At 40.2% G+C, this 24,724-nt stretch overlaps 1 protein-coding gene across 9 annotated transcripts in view; it reads right to left on the reverse strand.

Annotated features, from left to right (window-relative positions):
• Nucleotides 1-24,724, reverse strand: part of NHSL1 (NHS like 1) — a 176,466-nt gene that overhangs the window by 14,936 nt on the left and 136,806 nt on the right. For 6 of the 9 annotated variants that reach the window (XM_039707440.1, XM_039707439.1, XM_039707443.1 and 3 more), the window contains exons 3-5: nt 18,083-18,210; nt 8,961-9,153; nt 3,978-4,109 (exon numbers count right to left, since the gene is read on the reverse strand). In XM_039707440.1, the coding sequence (XP_039563374.1) occupies nt 3,978-4,109; nt 8,961-9,153; nt 18,083-18,210 (453 nt within the window). The remainder of the gene's footprint in view (nt 1-3,977; nt 4,110-8,960; nt 9,154-18,082; nt 18,211-24,724) is intronic. The other 3 variants (XM_039707442.1, XM_039707441.1, XM_039707444.1) reach the window with 1 other exon arrangement.

Consider the following 24,724-nt stretch of genomic DNA (forward strand, 5'->3'; position numbering starts at 1 on the left):
CAATTAAGAGGCGTTTTTAATAGAACAGCTGAGTTTCCAAAGATCAGAAGGACACATTTGCCCCCATGTTGCTGAGATGGAATTGCTTCCTCTCAGGCATGTAAACAGAGAGTTTCAACAGTCCCAAATGATACCTGAGACACCAACTGGTACCACCAGGGGTCTGAGCTGCACAGCAAGAAAGCAAATGAAGGACTGACAGTTGAAGTGTCAGTCGTTTCCATCCCTAGGACAGTCACGAGATACTACAGGTGAGAGTGAGCTACTGAAAAGGTGAGGTAGGAAAATAAGCTCTAAAAACTGTATGTGGTCATTCTGACCCTTTGAACCTTTAGGTCAAGAAGGGGGAAAAAAGTACATGGGGCAAGAAAATCACAGAACCAAAAAGACTATTAATTGAATCTCTAAGATGTGAAAAAAGGAATGGATCTGTAAGATAGAAAAAAAGGATTTAAATAATCCAAATAAGTACACACAAAGCATAAAATTAGAAGACATTTTTGGAAACCGAGAGGACAGAATCTTTCTGTGCAAATAAAAAAAACCCCACCAAAATGCCTGTCAGAAGAAGGAGGAATAAAAAGGCGGAAAAGTTGAAGATGTTTTCCTGTCCCTTGTTTTGGTGAGGTATGTTTATTGGGAACTGTGGTGGAACTGATAGTCAGGTCTGAGAGCTGCTCCTCCTGAAGACAGGGAAGGAGTCTGGGACACCAGAAGCTGCCCACTGGTGTCTGGGACTGCACTGGTGCAGAGCTCTGGAGAAACACTCCTGCTCAAAACAAACCAGGCAACTTGGAACTTCCACAAAAAGAAAGTTCGTTTGAGCCAGACCCTAGAGCCCTGACACAAAGAAGGGATCATGGAAAGGTGGAAAGCATTTTGCTGCCTTTACTTCATCTGGAGAGTTGGAATGTGTGAAGGGAGCTGATGATAACCAAGAGCCAAAAATTGAGCAAGGCCAGTGACAGGTTCTTCCAGAGAGGTGCTCATCTCTACCAAACTTCTCTTTGGGAATCATCCTGTCTGAGGGAGGAACACAGGTTTGCAAAGATGGTACTTTTGATAAGGTACCATCTGAAGAAGACATCTAGAGACAATGGATACTGGCAACAGTGCAGAGAAACCAAGAGCACTTGAAGTAAAACGTCTCAGTTTCTTGCTCTTTCTGCCATTTTGACCCAACACTGACTCCATTAAATATGTATGTAATATTTATGTTCTGTAAGACAAGGAAGGTAATTCAGAAGTATGCAGAACTAATTCTTTTTCATTGCTGTGTTTGGCAGAGAGAAGAATGCTTTGCCTTCTCCTGTTACTTTGGTGTCACTCTGCTAAATAGTATTGAAAAGGTGCTGCAGTTAAAAAGCAACTTCAAAAAGTAACTGCATCTCTAAACTAGGAGACACTTCACATTCTTACTGTGTCTCAGAATCCCATCTATCATGTTGCATTTTATTCATGCAGAATTTTTAATGCAGAATTTTCCAGTCTACACAGAGAGACTGGTTCATAGCTGGAAGACACCTGTGAAAACACAACAGCATTTCAATGCTAAAAACCAGGAATGTTAAAGATACTTTGAGCACACGGGTGAAGTTAATGTTTCCTTTCAGTATGTCTGGCTAAGTTCTATGAGGGCACCACATCCACTGAGTTCAGGCCAGCAGCCAGTGCAGGCTTTCTCTTCTGCTTGGCCTCTTCTGTTCCAAAGAACCCAAAGCAGCCAAGGGAGAACCCCAGCAGCTTGGCCTCACAAAAGTTCTTCCAGGCTCTCTCACAAGAAATGAAAATAGTCCAAGCCTGGTTGAAGCTTTGAGGTTCTCTCAAGTTTCTGCTTCCTTCTGAAGGATAAACAAGAGGTTACAAGAATCTGCTGTATATGTTGGTTATTTAGCCTGCACACAGCAACTCTAGTGTACCAAGGGATTTTAATCTTTGTGCAAATATTATAGCCATTCACAGCAATGCTTTAGGGGAGAAACAAAGAGATTTATTCAGCTGAAACCACAGGGAGAATGTCAATAGGCATAATGCAATTGCTTGATTTGGAGTTTAGTCCGGATACTTGTTCCGATCAAATGAACTGTGGAATGTTTTAAAACAACTCGTTGTTTGTTTTGGGACAGTGCAAGAGAAATAGGGAACGGACTGCTACAGAAATATTTGGGGAGTGACAGGGGAGAAAAGACAGAAAGTGCACTGAACAGGAATGGGAGAGACTTGCAGCTATTCCCAGCCTTGGTGGCTGACTGGCCAGGTCACTTCACTGCAGCATGTCTGGTTTCCCCAGGTGTAAGATGGAGACACTATCACTCTCTTCTAGTGCACCTTCTGTCTCATGATGGAAACCAATACGCTAAGAGGATGGATACTGCCATCACAGAGTTCTCCTGGCATACAATTTGCTCCCTGGAAGAGATACAGCCACCACGGAAGCAACATGGAGCTCCTCAGACAACTTATGCCCTAAGGCAGATGGCTGAAGCCCTATGTGCCTGCAGGCTGGGGGCCAGGGAACCATGCAGAGAGAGCTACTACAGTGGGATACTGCAGTCCACAATTTAAAATAGAAGCCAAGGAAAACCTTCAAGCAGTGCCACATGAAATGTGCTCAGCACTGACATGAAAGATGAAAATCAAGGTAAAAACCTGTCACCCTTAGAGAACACACTGGCAAAAGTCATAAACTTCTTTTAAGGTATCAATTGAAGAAATCTTTTTAGGATAGATGCCAACTGCATCATCAGTTTACTCCACCAAATATAACTACAGTTTGTGTTTTCAAGCATGAAACATCTTTTTGAAGTGGTCACAAATGTAACCTTTACATTCTGTAAATGCTTTCCTGAGGCAGAGGATTGCCATGGCAGGGCATTGTTTCATTACAGATGCTGAAGGAGCACAGTTCCACTCACAAACTTCTCTGCAAGTAATTGTCTGTTTCTTGGCTTTCTCTGTGTCTGACCCTCTAGCTCATTTCAAACCCATCCAGACAAGCCACAGATTTTTGCTTCTGTTTCTGAAAAATCCAGAAAAATAACCAAGAACTGAAAATATAATTAAAAATGAAATAGCTACAACATGCGAGGTACTAAAACCTACTGAAATCATCAATATATGAGATGATAACACATGTAAAGCACCAAAATTAAGTTCTGCCAGACTATTTAAAAATATATTCCTCTACGGAGAGGAAAAAAAAGGGGGGGTGAATACTTTTATCTTTGAAGTTATAAACGAACACAATTTTATATCGAATAATTCTGCAAAAAGTGTCTGAAAGATCTGCCAAAATTCAGATTGCTTCATCAGCTTTGAACTCACATCTACTACCAAGTGGGAAGGAGACAGGTCACATATACACTACCTCAGGCAGTCCTCCTTGTTAATAAACCAGACTTACCTGGGTTTATTAGCTATTCCATATATTCTAAAGGAAAATTCCCTTTCCTTTAGAATATATGGAATAGCTAATAAACCCAGGTAAGTTACTGCCAATCATGTAATGCTGATACTTAAGAGGTTGCCAAAACTGAACTGGACAATAGGTTTTTCACTCTCGATGCGATCCTTGGCAGATTCAGGAAGGCATCCCTGAATTTATTTACTCCACTAAGTAATTACTCACAAGCCAATACATCTGCCCACTTCAGTTTTGCTTTGGTGAACATCCTGGAAGAGATGACCAAATCTGAAGGAAAGCATTGAAGTCCAGACACCTTACATCCCTGCAGATTTTCATTGTACCAGTATACACCATTTTCCAAACACCCTGTTCCCTTTAACAGATGGAAGTCAACAGATTAAAGGTCCCAGCTTCCCAATGCAAGAAGTGGCAAGGAGGCACACATGTATTTGGAACTGAAATAGGCTATCAGACTGTATTTGGTTTCATGAGCACTGGTGATGTTATTAGTCAAGTCATGATAAGCAGTGACAATGAACAATGGATGGAATACAGTTCTGATGAGCCATACCTAGCTCCTTTTGTATGTTGTCAGGGATTCCTGTAATAGTCTTTCTCCTTTTGACTTTCTTCGGCCGTCTTACCACCGTGTCTGTGTAAATTAGAGACCGCCGAATGCTGGCCTGGCGGTCGAAATTCTCCCCTAATACATGGTAGAACAAGCAAAGCAACATTACTTCCAAGCACACTGACATCATGCACTTTCTTCCACTAGTTTTGTTGTAGAAATAGAAAAGAAGGCATTAATAAATGGTGTTAGCTTGGTCCTACAATGAAGGTTTACACTGAAGGAAGATACAGCACACTGTCACAGTAAGGCTTTAGGCACAAATATCCATTACACAATACTGCATGTTTTAAAAGGAATTTTGACTTCCTGAGCCCAATTCATAGCTGGCGAGAGCAGCTCTAATTCCATAAGCAAAGAGAATCCCTGCTTTTATTTAGTCCTTCATAGCTTTTTCTGTGGTTTTGTTAATTTATTTTTAAGTGATGAGCGGCAGAAAAAGCAAACCTGCTCATGAAAACGGAAGATCACAATGGTTTATGCAGGAACAGACATTGCTATTGGCAACAGCTATTACGATGCCTTTGTACAGCTCCATCATTAATTCGCGTGAGGCCCTTTTCTTCATTCCGAGTTCCTCTGAACCTGTCAAGTGTGCTGCATTTCTGGTGTTGATCTTTTAACACGAATACAAATAAGACCCATGGAGCACACAGAGATCAAACTGATCTTGCGGACTCATAAATATTTCAGAGTGAAAGCTGCTTAAAATTGAAACTTTACAGATGATTGTAAAAATATACAACACCAAGAGCTAAAAAAAAGTCTAAGTGCACTTTGCCAGACAAAGCCTTATGATGACCATGTGCTGTATCATAATGGGACCCAGAAGCACCACTATCATAAAGCAGCTTTTCTTTAGAAATTCACTTTTGTTTAGAGGTTTATAATTTGGCCATTTCATTAGCAGAAAGATAAAGATTGCACTATAGATCATGAGCTAACTCTCTGCCACTTCTAAAACTTTAACAGCTACCCCCTGTAGCTTTAAAGCACTGCTCAATATCCTTTAAAAGATCCATTTAAAACTTAAAGGTATGAAAACCTTGATATACATTGTACGTGTTTTTTTCCATTTCATACTTTTTTTGAAAACTGATGACCAAATTATTTACCTCTAGAAAGTGATTAATGCACGGTAACTAACACATCATAAAAATTACCCCTGGCTGACTGCACATCACTACGATGTGTGTCGTGCAAGTAGCACAGAAAACCTCATTACCTCTGTAACAATTAAAGACACAGTCGTATATTGAAGTATAGCATGTGGATTTGTGAAAATGCAAGGGAAAAAATGCAGCATTTTCATGTACCATGTTGTAAATATAAAGACTCTGACTCTGTTTGACCGAAGACTTGACCACGGGCTGCACTTTTGTTGAGTGGAATTGTTGCAATTACAAAATACCAGTTTCATCCAACTTTTGGATTGACTGAAGTCAGATCAAGGGAGGAAGGGAAGCTCATGGAAACTATAAAACTGAGAGCTATGGATCCCACTGGCTTAGTAGAAGTCCTGAAATATTGAGACAGACTATCCACTGTCTTGGGCAGCACCACTATTAGGATGTTAGAACCCATATGGGGCAAAAGTCAGGACATTAGGTTATCCTGTCCTGCAGGATGATAAAAATAATTCTAACCACATTATACAAACCCAATGGATTTGAAGGAGAAAGTTTTGCATCTCTGAACATATCTTTATCCACTCAAAGGCCTTTATCCACTCAAATCATGCCTGAGATGGTGCGTTACAAGAAAATTGTAATGTAGCTTTGAATAAAGCCCTGGAATAAAATGTAAGTGGTAAGCAGAGGGTGCAAACAGGGAGAGAGTCTTTTACATGAAGCCTCAGACAGCACAAACAGGATGGCCATGGAGAAATATTACTGTGTCACATGATCCACAGTAACTTGTTCCAAATGAGCTACCTAAAGCTAACTCAACCAATCCATATTTAATGGCTTTTGATACACAAAGGCCACTATACAAATCTGCAGAATTTCAAAATAGTAACTTCAGTGAAATCCAACAAGCAAAATCAGAACGTCTCAGTCTTTTTTTCTTTCTTCACTGTCATCTTTTTCATTTTAGGAAATATCAATGTCAATGCTAAGTACATTTTACAGATTTAAGACCTTCTCTTACAGGTTTATAATAAGTCATCTAGGTATTATATACTTCATTCACTTCTCTCATGCAGTATACTCAGTTTCCGTGGATTCACAGAAAATATTTAAGTATGCACTTTAATCTCACTGAAGTCAGTCAAGCTGGACTCAAGCAAATGCTGAAATATTTTGCAGGATCCAGCCTGGCACTGATCACCTCCACCATTACCAGACTCCTCCATCTGGAAAGAAAGTTAGTTCTGGAAAGCCCATGAGAACAGACACCATTATATATATATCTATATATATATATATTTTTTAACCCACAGGATATGTAAATGCAAAGACTGGCCACCACAGAAAAATTCAGTCCAACCCCTTCCAGAATAAAACTCAGGCCAGGCACTCTGAGACCGAAACTGTTTCCAAATCTGGATGTCTAGTCAGCAGCTTGTAAGCCTAATGCAATGCCCCTGCACCTTCAGGCAATCCAACAGATTTTTATGACTACTGTATTAGATGCAATCTGTTCACCAAAGAGCCCTGAAAGCTGAACTCATGGAGCATTTATTGCACAGCCACGTGAGAGGCCTTTGTAGCAGAATCACCACTAATGCACTGCTGAAAACATTATCAATTGCCAGCAGCCTCTTCAGAGGTTAACCTTTTATTTCATGCCAGGAGTAATAAAATGGAAGTTTTTTGACCTCTCTTCTGGGAGAGTAAGAAAAAGAGTGTGTGAAGGAAAAAGCCAAATCAAAACAAAAATCTTCAATGGTTTGTCCTGTGCTATGTTTAACAAACGGCACCGGATTTCTTGTCAGTTTTTTTCCTGCCTCGTGCAGTAACATGAGGAACTTCACAAAACAAAATTACTCGGTGAGTGGGAGAGAAGAGGAGGGGAGCAGATTGTGACTTTTTAAAAGGAACAAGGACAGCAGCTTTTTCTGCATGTTGTGTGTGGCTCACAAGCTTGCCTTGTTTCACAGTAGCAATACAATTATTTCAAGGGAAGGAGAATGGTGGATCCTGGAGACCAGATCACATGGTGCAAGAGCAGTCTTCCTTTAATGCCCTCCCTTTCTACCTCTTCCAATCACCATGTTTAAAAGGGAGTAAGTGCTCAATCGCACACTCCAGAAAAGTGAGATATAATATGCATGTGCACCATTTCTATCACAAAAGTTGAAAATTGCTGAGTTTTCTGAGTCCTGGCTAATCAATTCAGGGGACACAAGCTTTGCTATGCCAATGAAATTATGCAGGTTGAAGTCACAAGTGTAATTTATCCAAACCAGGTAATGTTCCACATGATGCTGAATTAATTCTATGAGCTTTTTCATCCCTTTACCTAATTTTTCTTTTAATCTGTTTACTTCTCCCATACCTTTTGCAGTATGCAGGATCATTAAATCAAACAACAGATTACTGTTTCTCTAAGTATACTGTGTTCCTGCTGTCACAGTATCTAAACCCTACTCAAGCTTATTGATTATGTCAGATTATCTGTTGTTCCCATAACTTGGCCTTCTGCATCTGTACCCTAAATTCCCTAGATAATACCAACTGGCCTAGTAACATTTCAGTACTGTATGTATTTTCCTTCTATTAGTCTTCCAGAGATAGAGTATTCATGATTTCATGTTGTCTTCATCTGTTTAGTTCAAATACTTTCTGCTATTTAAGGAATAATTTCTTGTTGATTTCTCAGAGCTTGCTGATGTTTGAAACAGCTGTCCTAATCCTATACTACTAGAACATTTAAATACTATTAAATAATACTAATTAAAATACTAGTTTATAAAAATACAGATGAAAAAAGCATTGGTAGTCATGAAGGGAAAGAGAACCTAATTTACTTTCAAAACAAAACCAAACATTGCAAGCTATTGATTGTCAGAGTAAGCATGGAGTCAGAGCATGCCATATGGCATTTGAAATAAATTGGATATTGAATATCATCCTGGCTTTGGCAGGCAAGCAGTCAGTTATTTGAATTAACTAATAAGAGACAATCTTGATACCGTGCAGAAAAAAAGGGGTTATTAAACTGAAGTGATAATTCCATCTTTGACAGAAATTCTATTTTACACAGAAAGAAGTATCTATTCAGCATTAGGCTTTAATGTAATTTAACTTCCACAGAGTGAGAGTTCTGCAACTGTCAAATCAAATCAAAGAGCATTTTCAAAATGAAGAGTTAATACACAGTTCATAACAAGAAGATATGGACTATGGTTATGTAAGTGAAGTGTCACCTAGAGTATTGCTCAAAGGTGCAGCATCATTAACTTTTGCTGCTCTAACCCTGCTCTCCTTGACACCTAAAACTTTTCTTGCTGATGAAAATTAGATCCTAGAGCTTTTTTTCTTGATTTTTGTAACATTTAGTCTTTGAACACAGAAGTTCCTGACAACCTTCCTTAAATAAAATTCCTAGAAAAAAATCTTAAAATAGCACCAACACTGGATAAAATATGATATTCAATTACATATCCTCAGTGCAGTCCACAGCAAAACACTGCTATTTATCAGCCCTCTTCTTGCATTTTGTGAATATCTAATGCTGTTTCAAGCCCACACATTTTAACTATCTCCATTAATGACAATTTTAAGGTATTTTGATATTTTCTAATTAAGTTCAGATTTAGACTATTAAGTGTAAAACGGTTTTCATAGAAAGGCGTGGTAAGTAATTTAAAATTCATGCATTGAATAAATGAATGTCCAAAGACTAGCCAACTGTATGGATCCCCTTTCATCTCTGCCCTCCCTCATCAGGGTAATGCAATTACTGAAATTAAAAGCCTACCAGTCACATTAATAGGAACCACATCTGTTTGGACGGCTTGCGCTTGCTGTCGCATTTTCTCTTCTGGCGTTGGCAGTGGGAGAGACTTAGTCCAGTTGGTTTGGGTGTTGATGTCTGATAACTCATTTGTAGCTGGACTTTTAGGCCTTTTGATGGTAATAAGCTTTTCTTCTTCAGAGGGAGAGACAGGACACTACAAACAGAAATACATACAACAGTGTGAGTTTACTACTAAAAAATAGGTCGGACTATGGTATTACTAAGGTGTTGCTGCTGCAGTCAGCACTGATTGCTTGTGGAGCAAAACACACCCTCACAAATATCACACTTTGACCTACATAAAGAGCAGTTTTTAAAATACTCCAAAAAATTCACAATAAAACATCTAGCTTGTATTTTTTCAAGACATTTGATTAGTCTAAGGAATATATACCAACGAAGGAGAAAGGAGTGGTGTTGCGCATAGCAAAGCACAGTAACTCATTACACCTTACACACTGACACTGCAGCAATTAACTCTCTCTCCCTGCACCAAGGTTTGCCTTCCCTTCCCCTCTCACTTCCCCATGAGCTATTAAAAGATGAGATTTGAGCACTGCTTTGTTCCAGCTGCACTAGGTTGTATGAATGTGTACGATCTCAGCAAGAATCCTGTTATCAAAAGACAGATTTTAGTAGAGCTCAGTAAAAGAACCAATCAGCACACTCCACAGAATCATCAGCCATGGATCAGTGAGGTAAGCAAGTAATTTTGCTTTGGTCTTGGAGAAACTCATGCCAAAGTTCAAGGGGTTACTCATTTTTCAGGGGTAAAGCACTTAATATTATTAGTAGCCACAGAGCAGTAATTTTAAAAGTCAGCTCTTCTCAAAGTGGCACTTTGAGCTACACTCAATTCCATGAAGTGTTTAAGGAAAAAAAAAAAAAACAGCTCTTCTCAAAGTGGCACTTTGAGCTGCACTCAATTCTATGAAGTGTTTAAGGAAAAAAAAAAACCAAAAACAACTAAACCAAAATCCAACCAATAAAACAAAAATCTTTCAGCAGAAGAAAAACAGGTCGCAGCAGCTTGTGCAAATCCCTCCACCAAAGTTGTAAGCCAAAAAAACCACTTATTTTTGGGGAGCAAATTTTCATTACAAGGTCTTTGCCTGCATGCCAGTATGGCAGAGAAAGCCATGGAGCGGCTTTTTACTGATTGGACAGTACTTGTCCATCACTTGCCAGGTGGTCACAAACTGTGTGAACCTGAAAGAAGCAGCAAGGCACTCCAGGGAATCCCAGAAACAGGAGAGGAAGGAAAACCTGGAGGAAAACCAACCACAGTCTCCTTCTGCCCCCAAACAGAACAAAAAAGAAAACATGGAAGAGGAGATGCATAGCATTTGCAGCACTAGCAGAGATTTCTCTGCAACTTGATGACTCCTCTGCTTCAGAGCAGTTTGCTTTGGGATCCTCCTCCCTACCACCAGGCCAGAATTACCCCCCTCTTTTCTGTATTACCCCCTCCCTCTGGAAAGTCAAATACTACTCAGAACAGGGCTGTCAGTAGTGGGCCACTGCCTCTTCCCCCCTTGCTGCTGCACAGGCATGGAAGGAAACATCACAGCTATTTGTAACAGATGGAATTTTTATTATTGTGGTGTTCAGTCTAAGTGATCTGTTCTCTCTTGAAGCTGAGCGCTATACAAAAGACATGCCCAAACACAGTGCTGCAACCTCTGTTTATAATTTCTGATTTTAATTTTCTTCCTGTTACTATGAGGAGTTCTCACTGTTTATAAATAAATAACCATTTATTTATTCTGTTATGCTTTGACTCTATATTCCTTAGGACATAGTCCAATACCTTACTAAATGGGAAATAAAAAATAAAAGCAACTTCCAGGCAAAAAGTAAAAGAAAAGTAAAACCTCTTCAAGCAACACTAAAAAAAAAAACATTTCAGGCAATTAAACTATTATTCTGTGGTTTGGAACTACACTTCAAAACATGGGAGCTTTTCTTCAAGGAAATAATCAATTTCTGACAGCCCTGAATGTTTTTCCTACAGAGGCCGTGGAAGGGATAGACACTGCTGTGTAGGTAAGGGCTCAGCCCAGTGAAAGCCCTGGCAGTTCTATCAATACAATCTTCCTGGAGGACACCAGTATTTTTTCAGGCCTCTGCTATTTCTAAAAGGCCCTAAACCCAAGTAACAATATGATGTGCTTATCTTTTTTTTGAGAGTGTGTCCATACACCATTTACATACATATACAATGTGGGCACATATATACTTACAAACACAAGGACTTTTCCACCTCAAATTATCCAAATTCATAAACACCTTCATTAACTTAAGAAATTTGGGACAGGAATGCCATTGAAGCAGGAAAAGCTACCTTCAGGCCATGCTTCCCCCAGTTAGGTTTAAAAAGTGATTGAGAGAAAGGGTTTGTAAGGAATATGGCAGGGGGTGATAGCCCATCTGTCACAGCAGGCACGTGTACATGCACTTGAAGGAGTACGTAAGGGGTGAGACAAAGAAATATTACTTTCCCTGTTCTACAATGAGCTTTTCTCCACCTGAATCAGGGAGACCAAGGGAGGTACCTCAAGCATAATTTTGCAGTTTGTTTGGGGTGAGGATGAGCACCAGTGACCTTCAAATACACTGCTTGCTTGGTACCGTCAGCATCAGATGTGTCACCTTCAGACTGCACTTCAGTGCAGGTCTCAGCTGTCATGCAGCAGTCTCTAAGGGCTACTCCAACAGTACATTAAGTGGCACAGATACTGGTTACAAAGCCATCCTTCCTTTTCAAAGAAATTACTCAAGCCAAGCAGAACAGGTTTTTTGTTATAGTACACAAACAGAAAAACTGAAGAAGTGAAGTGTATGCTACAAGGGAATCCCAATTATTCAAAGAATGTGAAACATCAATCAGAAATTTTGTAGAATTAGAAGCTGAGAAAATTTGGGACAGATGGAGCAAGACAGACAGAAATATGTCAGGTTATATGAGCATGTAACCAATGAGAAGCAACTGAAAACCCAATGGCACAGTTGAGTTCAAAGCAGTCAGTGAGAACAACCTCCTGCCACAGGACACACACACACACTTCTACAAAATAATTCAGCAGAAGACGTGGAAGTGGTTTGGGGTGTAGGAATAAGTGTTCACATTTCAACTGTAGGTACATTTTCCATGGATCCTAAAGAAACATGACTGTCTCAGCTTACATCCTTTCTTCCAAAGTACTCTCAGTGACAATGGTATATGCATGACAAAGCTGCACACAGCTTTATTACACATAGAGGAAGGCAGCAACTCATCTTTCAGCCTTCTTCAGACAGAAATTATTCATCTTTTAATCAGGATGAAAATGAGATTTACATATTTTTAGCAAACATTCCCACATTTACAGCACGAAAGCTCGCTGTAAGATGCAGTGAATTGCTCCTGTGTGACAGGAATGTTCTTCTTCTCCAGTCAGGTCTGTTATACTGGAAGTAGAACAAGGCATAGCTGATCATAAACTCTATGTTCATAACTTATCCCATTTTTAAAGCATCTCTGAGTCATAATAACTTTACTGCTAGTCTTACATGCCCAAATTCCTGGAATGGTTTGTTACACCCATCTCCATAGGAAAATTTGTTGGAATTCATCCTTTTTCATGGACACGATAAGGGGTAAAAAGGTAGGATGTCAAAGCAGAAGCTTTGGACCTTGCAGTGTTTCCACAAAGATGCAGTGATGGGGAAAGCATGAACATTCAAATGGGAGTTAAAATAAGAATCCAGGAGAAAAATGGCCTATAAATATCCTATAGACAAGCTATATGGCTCTGTAAGCTGGAGCCTCTCCGACGCCTTGTTGACATATTGTCCCCCAGCCAACTCAGCTGCTGAGATACAACAAAAGAGTTTCACTATCTCAGCACTTTCATGCTATTTGAGAGGTCCCAGATGACAAATGGGTTTATGCTATGTATCTTGAAGCACTCCCAGCCTAAATAATCTGTTTATTTTAAACCCTTTTTATATAACAGGGGTTTATACTACAGTATCTATAACAAGATGGAACCTCCTGGAGAACTTAATCCATACAAATTTTACTTTTCAGCAAAGAGACTTCAAACTTCTACTAATGTCATTTATCCTATTAAAATCATAATTATCAGAAAAACAAAATAAATTTTAAAAATCAGTGTTGCAGACAGCAGCCATACGAGTTCAGCTGTCTGTTATATTTGACAACATCTTATTCCTGCCTCCAGGGTTTTACTAGGTTTGATGGCTTCAAGAGCCATTTTTCCAACACCAAGGGATCAAGACAATCAATAACAGGGAAAAGAAACCCAAGACCCAAACCTAGCCAACTGAGAATGGCACTTCACATACCTAATTCAACCCATGGGGTTTCACACTGTCTCATGGAACACTGCCACATTATAAATTTACATGAATTTACACTTTAGATGAATTAGTCATTAGACTCTATTTGGTGTCCTCTAGACCAAGGTCACCAGTCTAGTTCCCACAATTTTCACAGAATATTCCATTTTATTACTTCTACTCACAGATCTCCAGTTGCACTAGCCAGCACTGCTGTCCTACTAAATTCTTCACTTCATAACTTTCATTGTGTCTCAGTAAGGAAAGAATTTTTTTGTTGGTGAAATTCCTGACTATCAAACAAATTATCACCTTAACAAGCACTGCAGAAATGTTATTTTCTTCTTCCTCTATTCTGTTGTAATGGGATAAAAACCACAAGATGATCCATACTGTCTGGAGCTCTAAAAGCCTATCCAGTATCTGCCTTAAGATAAAGGCCAATGAATTGTATCAAGGCAAAATTTAAATCTGAGGATGCATAGAGCAGATACTTTTTCCTGAATATTCTCCCAGCATTGCATGGAGTCCTTGCCCTTCAAGAATGTACCCAGCTGCTTTCTAAACTCATGTAAACTTTCAGCATCCACAATTCACCCCTTACCATGCACAGTCTGAGTACGTAATGAGTGAAGAATTACCCTCCTTTCTTTGTTCAAAATTTTCTGTATTCACTTCCTTATGCTTTGGCATTTCATGTATTATGAGCAGCTGTTTCAGCCAGTAAATGGCACAGTATTTAAAAAAAACAAACCCCTGTAAATGGTATAAAATACAAGTGCTGCTTACAAGAGCAGTGCCATGCAACTGCAGCAGAGAGGCAGAGAGGCCACCTGAGGACACCACTACCCAGAGGTATCTTCAGCTCTGCCAGACCTTACACCTCAGGGCTTTTTAGGCATTCCTGCTTCCAAAACTGAAGTGCCCAACTTTACCTCCTCCTAGCAGCAAGTGAAGTTTTGTATTAGACTTCCTCAAATCAATACAGTTAGTGCACTTGTTTTCACTTAACATACTAAACAGTTTCAGGCAGATATTGGAGAGATAACTAACAGTTCAGAGGATCACAGTGGCAAAAATATACTCTCACCCCATCCCACCCCACCCCCCCCCAATAAGAGAAGTAAGTGTTTCTTCACCCAAAGCATAACTATCAAAGTAAAGTTCATAGCCAAATGACACGATGTAGGGATAAACACCATGAGTTTTGGATGCACAAACATTTTCATAAATGGAATAAAGAAATAATATATGCAATACTGCATGTCTGGGAGCAGGTATTCTCTGTAGTTCACATTCATCATTCAAGAAAGACACATTCCTCCAAATTAGTAGAGTTTTTCCTTGGCTAATTAAAAACCAATGAAGCAGCCAATTAAATAAAACACAATGTCCATTTAGGGAGGGGTTTCAAAGGAGACAAATGTTAGACAAAAAAAGGAATTAAAAACTCTGTGAACCAAGTAAATACAGGATACTGTACTGCAAACAAAAAGCAGTACAGAGGAACACAGATGAAACAAACCTGGCATGGGACTCTTCTTTCTTTAATTGCTTTTTTTTCTAAGCAGAAAAAAGCAGCAGGTAAGGACTGGAGGCTAAGCAGAATAATATTGCATATATGCTAAATACTATAGGTAACATCAAGCTGCAGATATGGCAGCTGGATGGTCCCACTTGTGGGCAAAGTACCTTGTTGCTCCAGGGAACCAAGTTACAGCAGGCGCTAATGCAAGACTGAGAGATGCAGTCTAACAGACTAGACTGTTGAGTGAGACAAAAAGAAACAAAGAGAATGAGTGGCAAAAAGGGAAAGAAAAAGGATAAGAAAAAAAACACATAAAAGACAAATACAGTTAATATACACATGCATACATTTCAGAACATATGGAGAACTGGAGTTTGAACATGACATTTCAAAACATCTTTCACACTGGTAAAAAAGAGTAATACTGAAGGACAGGAGTTGTGTCTCCAACAGCAGCATGTAAGATACAAGGAAGGAGAAGACTGGTCACAGTATTGAGATGTAAAATCCAGGTAAACCAATTTATTCACCAACAAACTCAATTAGGATCAGTACTACACTGGAGCTTGGCCTGAGCTCCATTAATCTAACTTGTAAGAATCAACATTAAAAGGGCAGACCCAAACACTTAATTTTATATCAACTTCCACTCAGAGACACCAGCTTTCTATGTTTTCTAATTTTGTTCGCTCATTGAGTTTGGCCTGCTTCTCCTTAGTGGTCTTCCTTTGGAACAGCACATGTTCTGCTTAAGATATTTTCTAAGACACTGAACCAACATGCTTGGTGGTGTGTCTATACCCTCTGCTGACAGACATCCAGCTCCACAAAACCTGAAAAAGCTTGTGGATCAACACCTAACAATAGTTTCATATTGTCTCCACTGTAGACAGACAAGCAGAATATCTGGCTATGGTTTTTATTTTTAGAAGAAGATTAAAAATAACAGGGAAAGCTGGTTTCCTTTGCGATATCACCCACTCTTTTTTTGCTGTAAGTTGGCAATTATATCAACCAATAAGTTTATGAACAGTCAAGAGGTATTCATCCACCTGTCATTATTTTACTGTTCTTGAATTTCAATTATTAAATACTGCATACACAGAATTTAAATGTTGGGTTTTTTGTTTTGAATAGACGACAAAGCTTTCATCTAGTGATAAGGAGTTCACATTTCCAATCATAGGATTTTTTGTGACCCCAGTTCCACACTGTTGCCGAAGAACTCTCCCGACAGCTGAAATATGACCCCCTCAAGGCATAACACTTATTAGAATTACTTGGCTCTTTACCAGTAGGATAATAATTCAAGGTCAGAAATTTGTTGTGGTAAACATTCTAAAGAAAGTAAACATTCTTCTAAAGAGAGATTAAACATTTACAGCATTAAAAAAAAAAGTGCCAATTAAACAGAGATACTTATCAAAAAATTCCACAAAAGAAAGTTATACAATATTAATGGAGAATAACACTACAGTTTACAAGAAATTTATGTCTTTGTGAGCTGGAAATAAGAATGGCAGGGTTACACTAAGGTTCTGAGATAATCAGTAACAGCCAAGACTGTCAGTTTGGCAGCTATCATTCTCCACAGCTCTGAATCATCCTTTCAGCTACAATATTTAAAGGAACCGATTCCAATTTGAAATGCAAGTGCTATCCTATATTTAAAGCATACTTAGTTGCATTAATTTTCTCCAGAATGCACAGAAATTGTTAGTAGCACATTATGTTAACACTCAAAAAACCTTTAACCAAGAAAGGATGACAGCTCTCAGTCTCCAAGAATCCTCACCCATGCTTACATATTTTTATGTAAATTGTTTAAAGAAAAGCGTATTTATACTTTTAAAATGTTATAGTAGTTTTAAATGTGCAGATGGTTATAACCTGCACAGCACTGTCCAGGACAAGTCAGTATGTATGCATTTAGGGGCAGTACATTAATAGCAACAAACAAGGTGTTAATACTTTCCCCACTGGAAATCATAATTCCAATGATTGCAGCAAGGTTTTGCAAATTACCATTATAATGTATTCTACAGAATGAATGTGCTTTACATTCTCGGCTCACTGCCGCTACATACCACACACAGCTAAACAAGATGCTCTGACATTCCCTGCCAATACACAGATAAAATGCAATCACCACCTGGACAAGAGAGTCTACATATTCCACAATACCTCTGATTATGTGACTAAAATCCATGGAGGATAACACTCAAAACACTGTACCCATTAAAGTGCATTCTCAGGGTCTGTACATTTTGCTGATAAAAGTTATTTGGTCCATACTACCAGAGGGACATATGGTTTAGTATCAATTCAAAGAAATTAAACTGTGTTACAATCAAGGATATACTCCCACTCTCAAAGCAAGAGCTGTTTTTGGCAAAGTATTCTAGAATATCTATCTTGAAAATGCTAGGAGCTCTGGCATTTCAGTTTTAGGGAGGCACACACCCCAGCAGTAACATCCTAAACCACTACACCACAGTCAGCTTTTCCTTCAGAGCCCACAGGCACAACAGGGCAAAGACAGGAGAGCAGAACCTTTCTTCTTCAGAACAATAACACAACTTACTAGTTCTGTAACTGGAATCTATAATTTCATGTATAAAGCAATATGGCTTCATAACTTTCTTAATATTTGTGATCAATCTTTCCTTCTCTTTATTTATTTCTAGATTCTAAGAGTTGAGATGGGGGGATACAAGCATGAAAATCATTATGTAAACTGAAAGAAAGGCAATAAAAACCCAACTTAAGTGGACAATCTTCATTTTCTGCATGCCTTTACCAAACAGTTGTGATGCATTAGGACAAAGCCTCTATCTAACTGATTAACCACCTCTATTAGCAATTCAAAGTGTGCACCTATCCAAGTTACAATTCAAGTATGCTGATGGCTGCTGAACAGCTCTTCTTGCCCTTAGCAGCTACCTTTGCTGGGGTCTTCCCTCCAGAACATTACCAAAGCCCTTCTTTCACACTCTGAACATGCCAGTGGGAACTCTGTATCACTGCATGGGTAGAACTGGGAGTTTTAAGACACCATGAAAGTCAGATGAACTACTCTCACTGCAATTCAAAGAAATAAACATCTTTGTGACCCTCTAAAAATCCTGCCTTATCTGAACAGTGTTATGACAGGCAATTAAACTGCACCACAGAAGTATTTTTTTTCCAGCGCTTTTCCCCCCACCATTACCTTTTGTTCAATTTCTTCATAATCATCCTGGTAACTTCCACAGATTGCACTGGAGGACGAGGAGAAGGTGGGGCCCTGAGAGTAATACTGCGAGCTCCGGTAGCCATCCCGCCGCAGCTTGTCACACTCTGCCAAAAGAAAGAGAAACAGGAGGTTAAATCATGGCAAGAGCCATTACTGCTTATGTTTGGTGTTCAATGGCATTTAAGTACTGAATGTTTTTCTGAAAAGGTTTACCATGCATTAACATTGTCTGCCCCAAGTGACAGAACCCAAGGGCGCGGTCCTCATATTTGTATCTATATTTCCTCCTCCCTCACATGTGTGACATACGTAAACCCTCGCACAGCATATTAACCCAGGCGATGGCAAGTGCTTCAGGAAGAAGGGGGAAATATATTTCTTTATTTATTTAAGTGATGCCTGGCTCGGTGTCTTGACAGATGGCAGCATCTCGCAGGATGGGAGATGGATGCATGAGAGTAACTCCAGGGGTCTCATTTACCAGACCGGTAGACATCTATTATATGCCTTACACTTGAAATGATGATGATGTTGCTCACTACTCAAGCACCATCTGCTAAATAACTTTGGCACTGACCACTTGTCTTGTCTTCCTGTCCATGGAAGAGACCATTTACTGTGATTTTGGAGAGAGGAATGCAAATCACAGGGATCTCAAAATCTTGTGTTGCTGCACAGCACACGTAGCTTAATACTACAGAGTTTCTAAAGTTCAGAAAGAACTCCGAGCAGACATGCATCCCCACTCACAATAGCCAAAATTCCAGTCAACATAGCAACCCCCTCACCAAGTTTTCCACAATCATCTTCCTGCCTCCTAATTGATATTCAGTGTGATTGTGCTGAAGAATAACAGACGCCAGAGCATAAGGAAAAATTAAATGTTCAAGATGCAGCAACCAAACTCATCAGACCAGTTAGCTTTACACTTCCAAAGACAGATATCTGAATCTGTTGAAAGATGATAAAAGCAAGAGGAAAATTAAGTATTTAGTGTATTTCCATTTAAGGAACTGAAATTTCTGCACAATACGCAGGCATCATCACAACACAAAGCACTTTTATCATCACTTGCTGGAGAAGTACCCTTTCTGTGATTATATCATCTGTCCGCCTATCTTGATCTTCTGAATACTCCTTAAAATAGAAAAGATGCAGGGCTTAAACCAAGGGCAAAGTTTTAGAGAGGCTTTTGCCTGGCAAATATTTAGGTGGAGTTACAATGCGCAACTCCAGCATACATGTCCTCTGTTATGCCCAGATGCTTCTGAGACCGAGATCTGGAGGACTCGTGCTGACAGGTTAACTGACCTACAGCAACCAGAGATCTGTTAGAATTTAATCAATAAGGACTCCCCTGTATCTGCACATGGACACTGAGGAGGCAAGCTTACACTCTGACAACCAGCCACTTCCACTGGTGCCAGACATATGTCCTTGCCTGTAAAACCCTAATGTGTCCAAAAGGAGCCTTTCCTTCTCTCTCAATTCAAGGACCAACAGTGGCAGCATGGGTTTTGAGATCCAAATCAATGGCTGTATCTCAGGATCAGAGGGCTGGTAACCCTGTTTACCCGTTCCACATGTGTGAGCATGCTGACATTGAGCACATCTGGCAAACTGTTGCTGTATTTCAGGAGGGGGGTGAAAAATGACTGTCAGCAACCACAGCAAAGCAAATTCCTCCACCACCGTTCCAAATTTGGTACTGGATCCAGCCAGATCCAGCACATAACATTCACAGATGTGACCACCCTGATGGGTTGTTTGCTGGTTTCAGCTACAAATGAACAGGCTAAGCAGACTGTGGCAGAGCAAGACAGCCCAAAGACTTGCATCAACTTGTAGCGCGGGTTAACACGCAAAGCTGTCAACTTAGACATTGCAGCTTTTACCTTCAGAAGAATCATTAATCACCACAAACAAATATGAATACAACCTAAGGGGTGCATAAGAACATATTTATTTTTCTTCCCATTTTTGGACTGAGGCTTAGGGTCTTTGCTAGCCACTCCTGTGACTCTCCAACAACAGACATCATGGCACAGCCCAAAAACAAAAACCTGTGGTGGTTTGACCTGGGCTAGATGCCAGATGCCCACCAAAGCTGCTCTATCACCCTCTTCCTCTGAAAAGAGCTGGGCAGGAGAGAGAAAATATAACAAAAGGCTCATGACCTGAGAAAAGGATAGGGAGAGATCACTCATCAGTTACAACCACAGGCAGAACAGTCTTGATTTAGAAAATATCAAAATAAGAGCATGATAATGAGACGTAAAGCAAATCCTATAAAACACACTCCACCCACTCATCCCCTCATTCCCAGGCTTAACTTGATTCCCAATTCTCTACCTCCTCCCCACTCAGCAGTGCAGGGAGATGGGGAATGGGGGTTATGATCAGTTCATAATGTTGCTCCTGCTGCTACTGCCTCCTCAGGGAGGTCATTCCCCAGCTTCAGTGTAGAATTCCTTCCTTGGGAGACAGTCCTCTAAAAACTCTCCAGTGTGTGCCCTCCCCATGGGCTACAGTTCTTCACAAACTGCTCCAGTAGTGGTTCTCCCATGGGTGCAGTCCTTCAGGAACAGTCTGCTTCAGTGTGGGTTCCCTACTGTGGGTCAGAAGTCCTGCCAGCAAATCTGCTCTTGCTTGGGCTTCTCTACCCATGGACTCCCAGAGCCTGCCAGGAGCCTGCTCCAGTGTGGGCTTCCCATGAAGTCACAGGACTCTTCTGGAGGCAACACGCTCTTCTGGAGCATGACAGATGAATGCTCTAGTTTTAATTGTTTGACGTTATTTATTTGCCTAGCCAAGAAGGTGAAGATGATTAATAATGCACCTCATGAAGCCCAGAAAAGCTCCAAAAACTTAAGGAAACCAATGCTGAAGGAGTCAAGTCTATCAGAAGTTCAAGTGGACTGCCAGTAACAACCTGTCAGTTTATCAAGCTCACAACCTCTCACTTATCCACAACACAAAATCCATGTAACTTCAGAAGCCATTGCAGCAACATTGCTGATAAAGCCGAAATTGCCAAAACCTGCTAGATGTAACCAAGAAAAAGGTGGTTTGTTCCCAAGAAGAGCTTTTTATGTACTGTAACTGCACATATTGCAGCACAGCAGGAAACACACGCTGTGGAAGGCACCCAAGGCCAACAAACCTCATCAGAGGCTTTAGGCAGACATGTTTTACTTCATGTTACAACAGCCTGCAAGCACAACACAAGGTCAAATATTGCACCTGACTGAAGGGACTGTCACTGCCAAACCAAGGGTGGCAACTGCTGTCTAAAAACTGTTCTAGCTAGAGGCTCCTCCCCTCCATCTCCTAACTCTTATTAGAGGTGCACATGGTCTGCTGTAAGCAAACAGGTTCATATTTTTCAGATACAGGGGTTTTATTTTTGTAAAAAAAACCACCAATGAAGAAGCTAAAGATACTTACTCTAGGAAATACTCCAGATACTTACTCTTGGAAAGACTCCCTTCTTCCCAGAGGAGCAATAAATTGTACTAGTCTGACAGTCCCAAACAGAGAAGAGCACTATACACTACGTGAAAAAGTTCTTACGCTTATGCATGTTACTTCAGAGATGTCTGTACTGAAGCTGACAAGATAATAGAAGGATCCATCCAGTTCCAGTTATTAAAAATCTTCATTTCAAAGAATGACAATACATTAGCACCAGCTGAACTGGGGACATACACTCTCTTGGCTGCCAATTCACACATAATACAACACACAAAACCGTGCATAGCATTTCCTTATTTCCACCACAGAACTGCCAGGTCAGACCCCAGGAGTCGGGCAGGACATGAACACCCGCTCCTGAGGATGTGCCTGCCAGTCCAAATCTGCAGCACATGCTGCAGGCAAGCTCAAAGTGATAATTTTCACATGAATCTGATCTAAAACTGCAAAAATATGATTATGCCCAGACGAACCAATTTTGCTCACACAAACATTAATTCCAGGAAAATCAGGGAAGTGTTAGTGCCTTGGCAATTGCAAATGGTGGCTGTACTGGGTGCTGCCACAACTCAAAAGTCTGAAGCTACCTCCCTCCCCTTCATCTCCTGACTTAATGCTTCTGGGGCTAAGTGCACAGGAACATTGCCTGTCACCTTCTGCTGCCCTGCAAGTGCTTTTCTGGGTAGGTGAAACCATAGATTAGTTCTTGTTTTCCTTCTAAACTAGTGATACATTAAATTTCAGAACCACCTCTGTATTAGAAGCATTGCTCAAAAATTACTGTCATTAGATTATGTATTAATTTCTTTCCACTTATGTGGTACAAATGAAACCCTTCCTAAAAACCAAAATCTTTCCTGAAATTTTTCCTTGTGTCTGCTGTTCACGGGGTGGTTTTAGTTAAGCGTGAAGAAAGTGCATGGGAAATGCAGCTGAAGCCCTTTTAAGGGCCCCTTCATCATTTCCACAGTTATTAGAACAGGCTTCGGGAGACACAACCAAAGCAAATGTGTTAAAGCTGTCAGTGCCCAATACAATCATGCCCATGTCTCTGCTATATACCCAGATACTCATGTATTTGCTCAGGATTGCAGTATTGCAGCTTTTGCTGAATCTTGGCACCAGACAGAAGCATGCTGGGGACATGTCCTGTGCACCACTCATCTCTGCTCTCTTCCCTCCTGTTAAATAAGCAGGGAACAGGCAGGTACCTGCAGCAGCAAACCGAGAGCAAAGGCTCAACCAGCCATATGCAGTTTTGCACCAGAGTTTTGAGCCATGGCACTGAATTCAGCACTGTTGTGAATAACTCAACCTCTCCATACTAAAGCTAATGGCCTTTGTGACAGACTGTCAGGCCAAGTGTATGAAAATACCTCTGAGGCCTCTCAGCCCAGATCTCTCTATTACACACAAGGAACTTGCATGTGCCCCTGAGTCAGTAATACACACAAGTGTCAAACACACAGGTAATTTCCTGCTTTTCCAACAACTGAAATCATATTCTTGCACGATTTGAGGCACAAATCACGGGAGTGAACAGAAGGCACAGCACTGATACCTCAGTAATTCGTCTGACATGGTATTACCATGGTAAAGCAGGATTAACGTTTACCTTGTCAGACCTACACGCCACACCGTGCCATGACAGATGGAAGGCTGGGTTTGCTGGGAGGGGACCGGATGCACTGGCTTTTTTCCTCTCCTTTAACCAACTTTGGTAATGTTTTGTACCTGCTGATCTTCCTATCCATAAAACTTGTTGCCATATCTTGAAGTTTTTATGAAGGAAAATGCATTACCCTGTCAGAAGCAGAACTGGTCAGAGCGACATGGATTCAGTTATTTTCAGAAGTTGTGCTTTGTATTTTTCTTATTGTAAATGAACTGTGCGGAAGTGTTATTTATAACAAGCTTCTTCATAAAACAATTATTTTGCCTGTCAGTATTAGTGTGCCCCATATACACCTGTCTGCAGGGAGAAAAGCCTCCAGGTGCTGGCTTCCATGGCTAGAGCCTGTCTGAGCCTGAGACCTCTCCCTAAGGCAAAGCCCCAGCAAGAGCACAGAGCCACGGCTTTATGCCACCATCCTGGACCAGTCCTTCACGTCTCAGGCCTGAAAGTGCACCCATCACTCATTAAATTAGCCCTAATGAGATTACTCTGATTACTCCTGTAAGCAAACACTGCTCACATGACTGTCGCAGGATCAGGCCTTAAGCTCTATAGCTGTCTACATCCACATGCACACACTCAGGCAGACTCTCACAAGCATATACTGAAGACGTTAATATAAAAAAATTAAAAACCACATTTCTAAATTTTATTAGTAACCAGCAAAGGCACTAGTTAAACAATTAAAGTACTATGATATTGACTAGCATAAACTTACAAACTTAAAAACTTGGTATCAAAGTTATTCAGACATCTTAATAGCTCAAATTAGTTTGGAATAACTACCCATCCCATTGCATGGGTCAGAAAATGAAAAGACAGGAAAATCATATCCTGGAAACATCTAAATTTGCTCTGTATGCAAGAACAGGACCTGGAACTCAAGACTAACTGCTAAAATCCAAAGAGATTAAAATAAATTCTAAGTCAGACCAGGAGCAGATGCACTGCCTGCCTGGCATAGCTGCTGAAACAAAAACTCCCAGGTAGAGCTGTAGAAAGGGGAAAGACGAGCACACACATCAATTACTTTTATATCACCTCTTGCAGTCTCCTTGTCAGCAAGAAGGGACATGTGACAAGCTGACAGCTTCATCTGCATGCTTGAAAAACTATCTCAGCTGAAGTCTGGGTGCCTTCTTGGCAGAGCCTTTCATCTTGTAACTTGTATTTTTCTATTTTTCTTTTTTCTTTTTCTTCCTATGGAGAGGCTATTAACTGCTCAAGTCAGCTAAACTGTCAACTAGAGAAATAAATCTGCTGACTAGTATATTAAAACACATTTATTCAATCACTGCATATCACTGGAAAACCACTTTACTCCCCAGAGTCAGAAATGGGAGGTTTTTTCAGTCTTCAAACACTGTAGTTAACTTCATCTGTAAATATCCCCAAACCATGTTCCTCCCTAAGTCACAACTACAAACACTGTCTTACCAATAGCTTTCAAAATTTCACCTAAAACCAGA

This window comes from Passer montanus, unplaced genomic scaffold (genome assembly GCF_014805655.1).
Source record: "Passer montanus isolate IOZ18808 unplaced genomic scaffold, ASM1480565v1 scaffold2, whole genome shotgun sequence".
Taxonomy (NCBI): domain Eukaryota; kingdom Metazoa; phylum Chordata; class Aves; order Passeriformes; family Passeridae; genus Passer; species Passer montanus.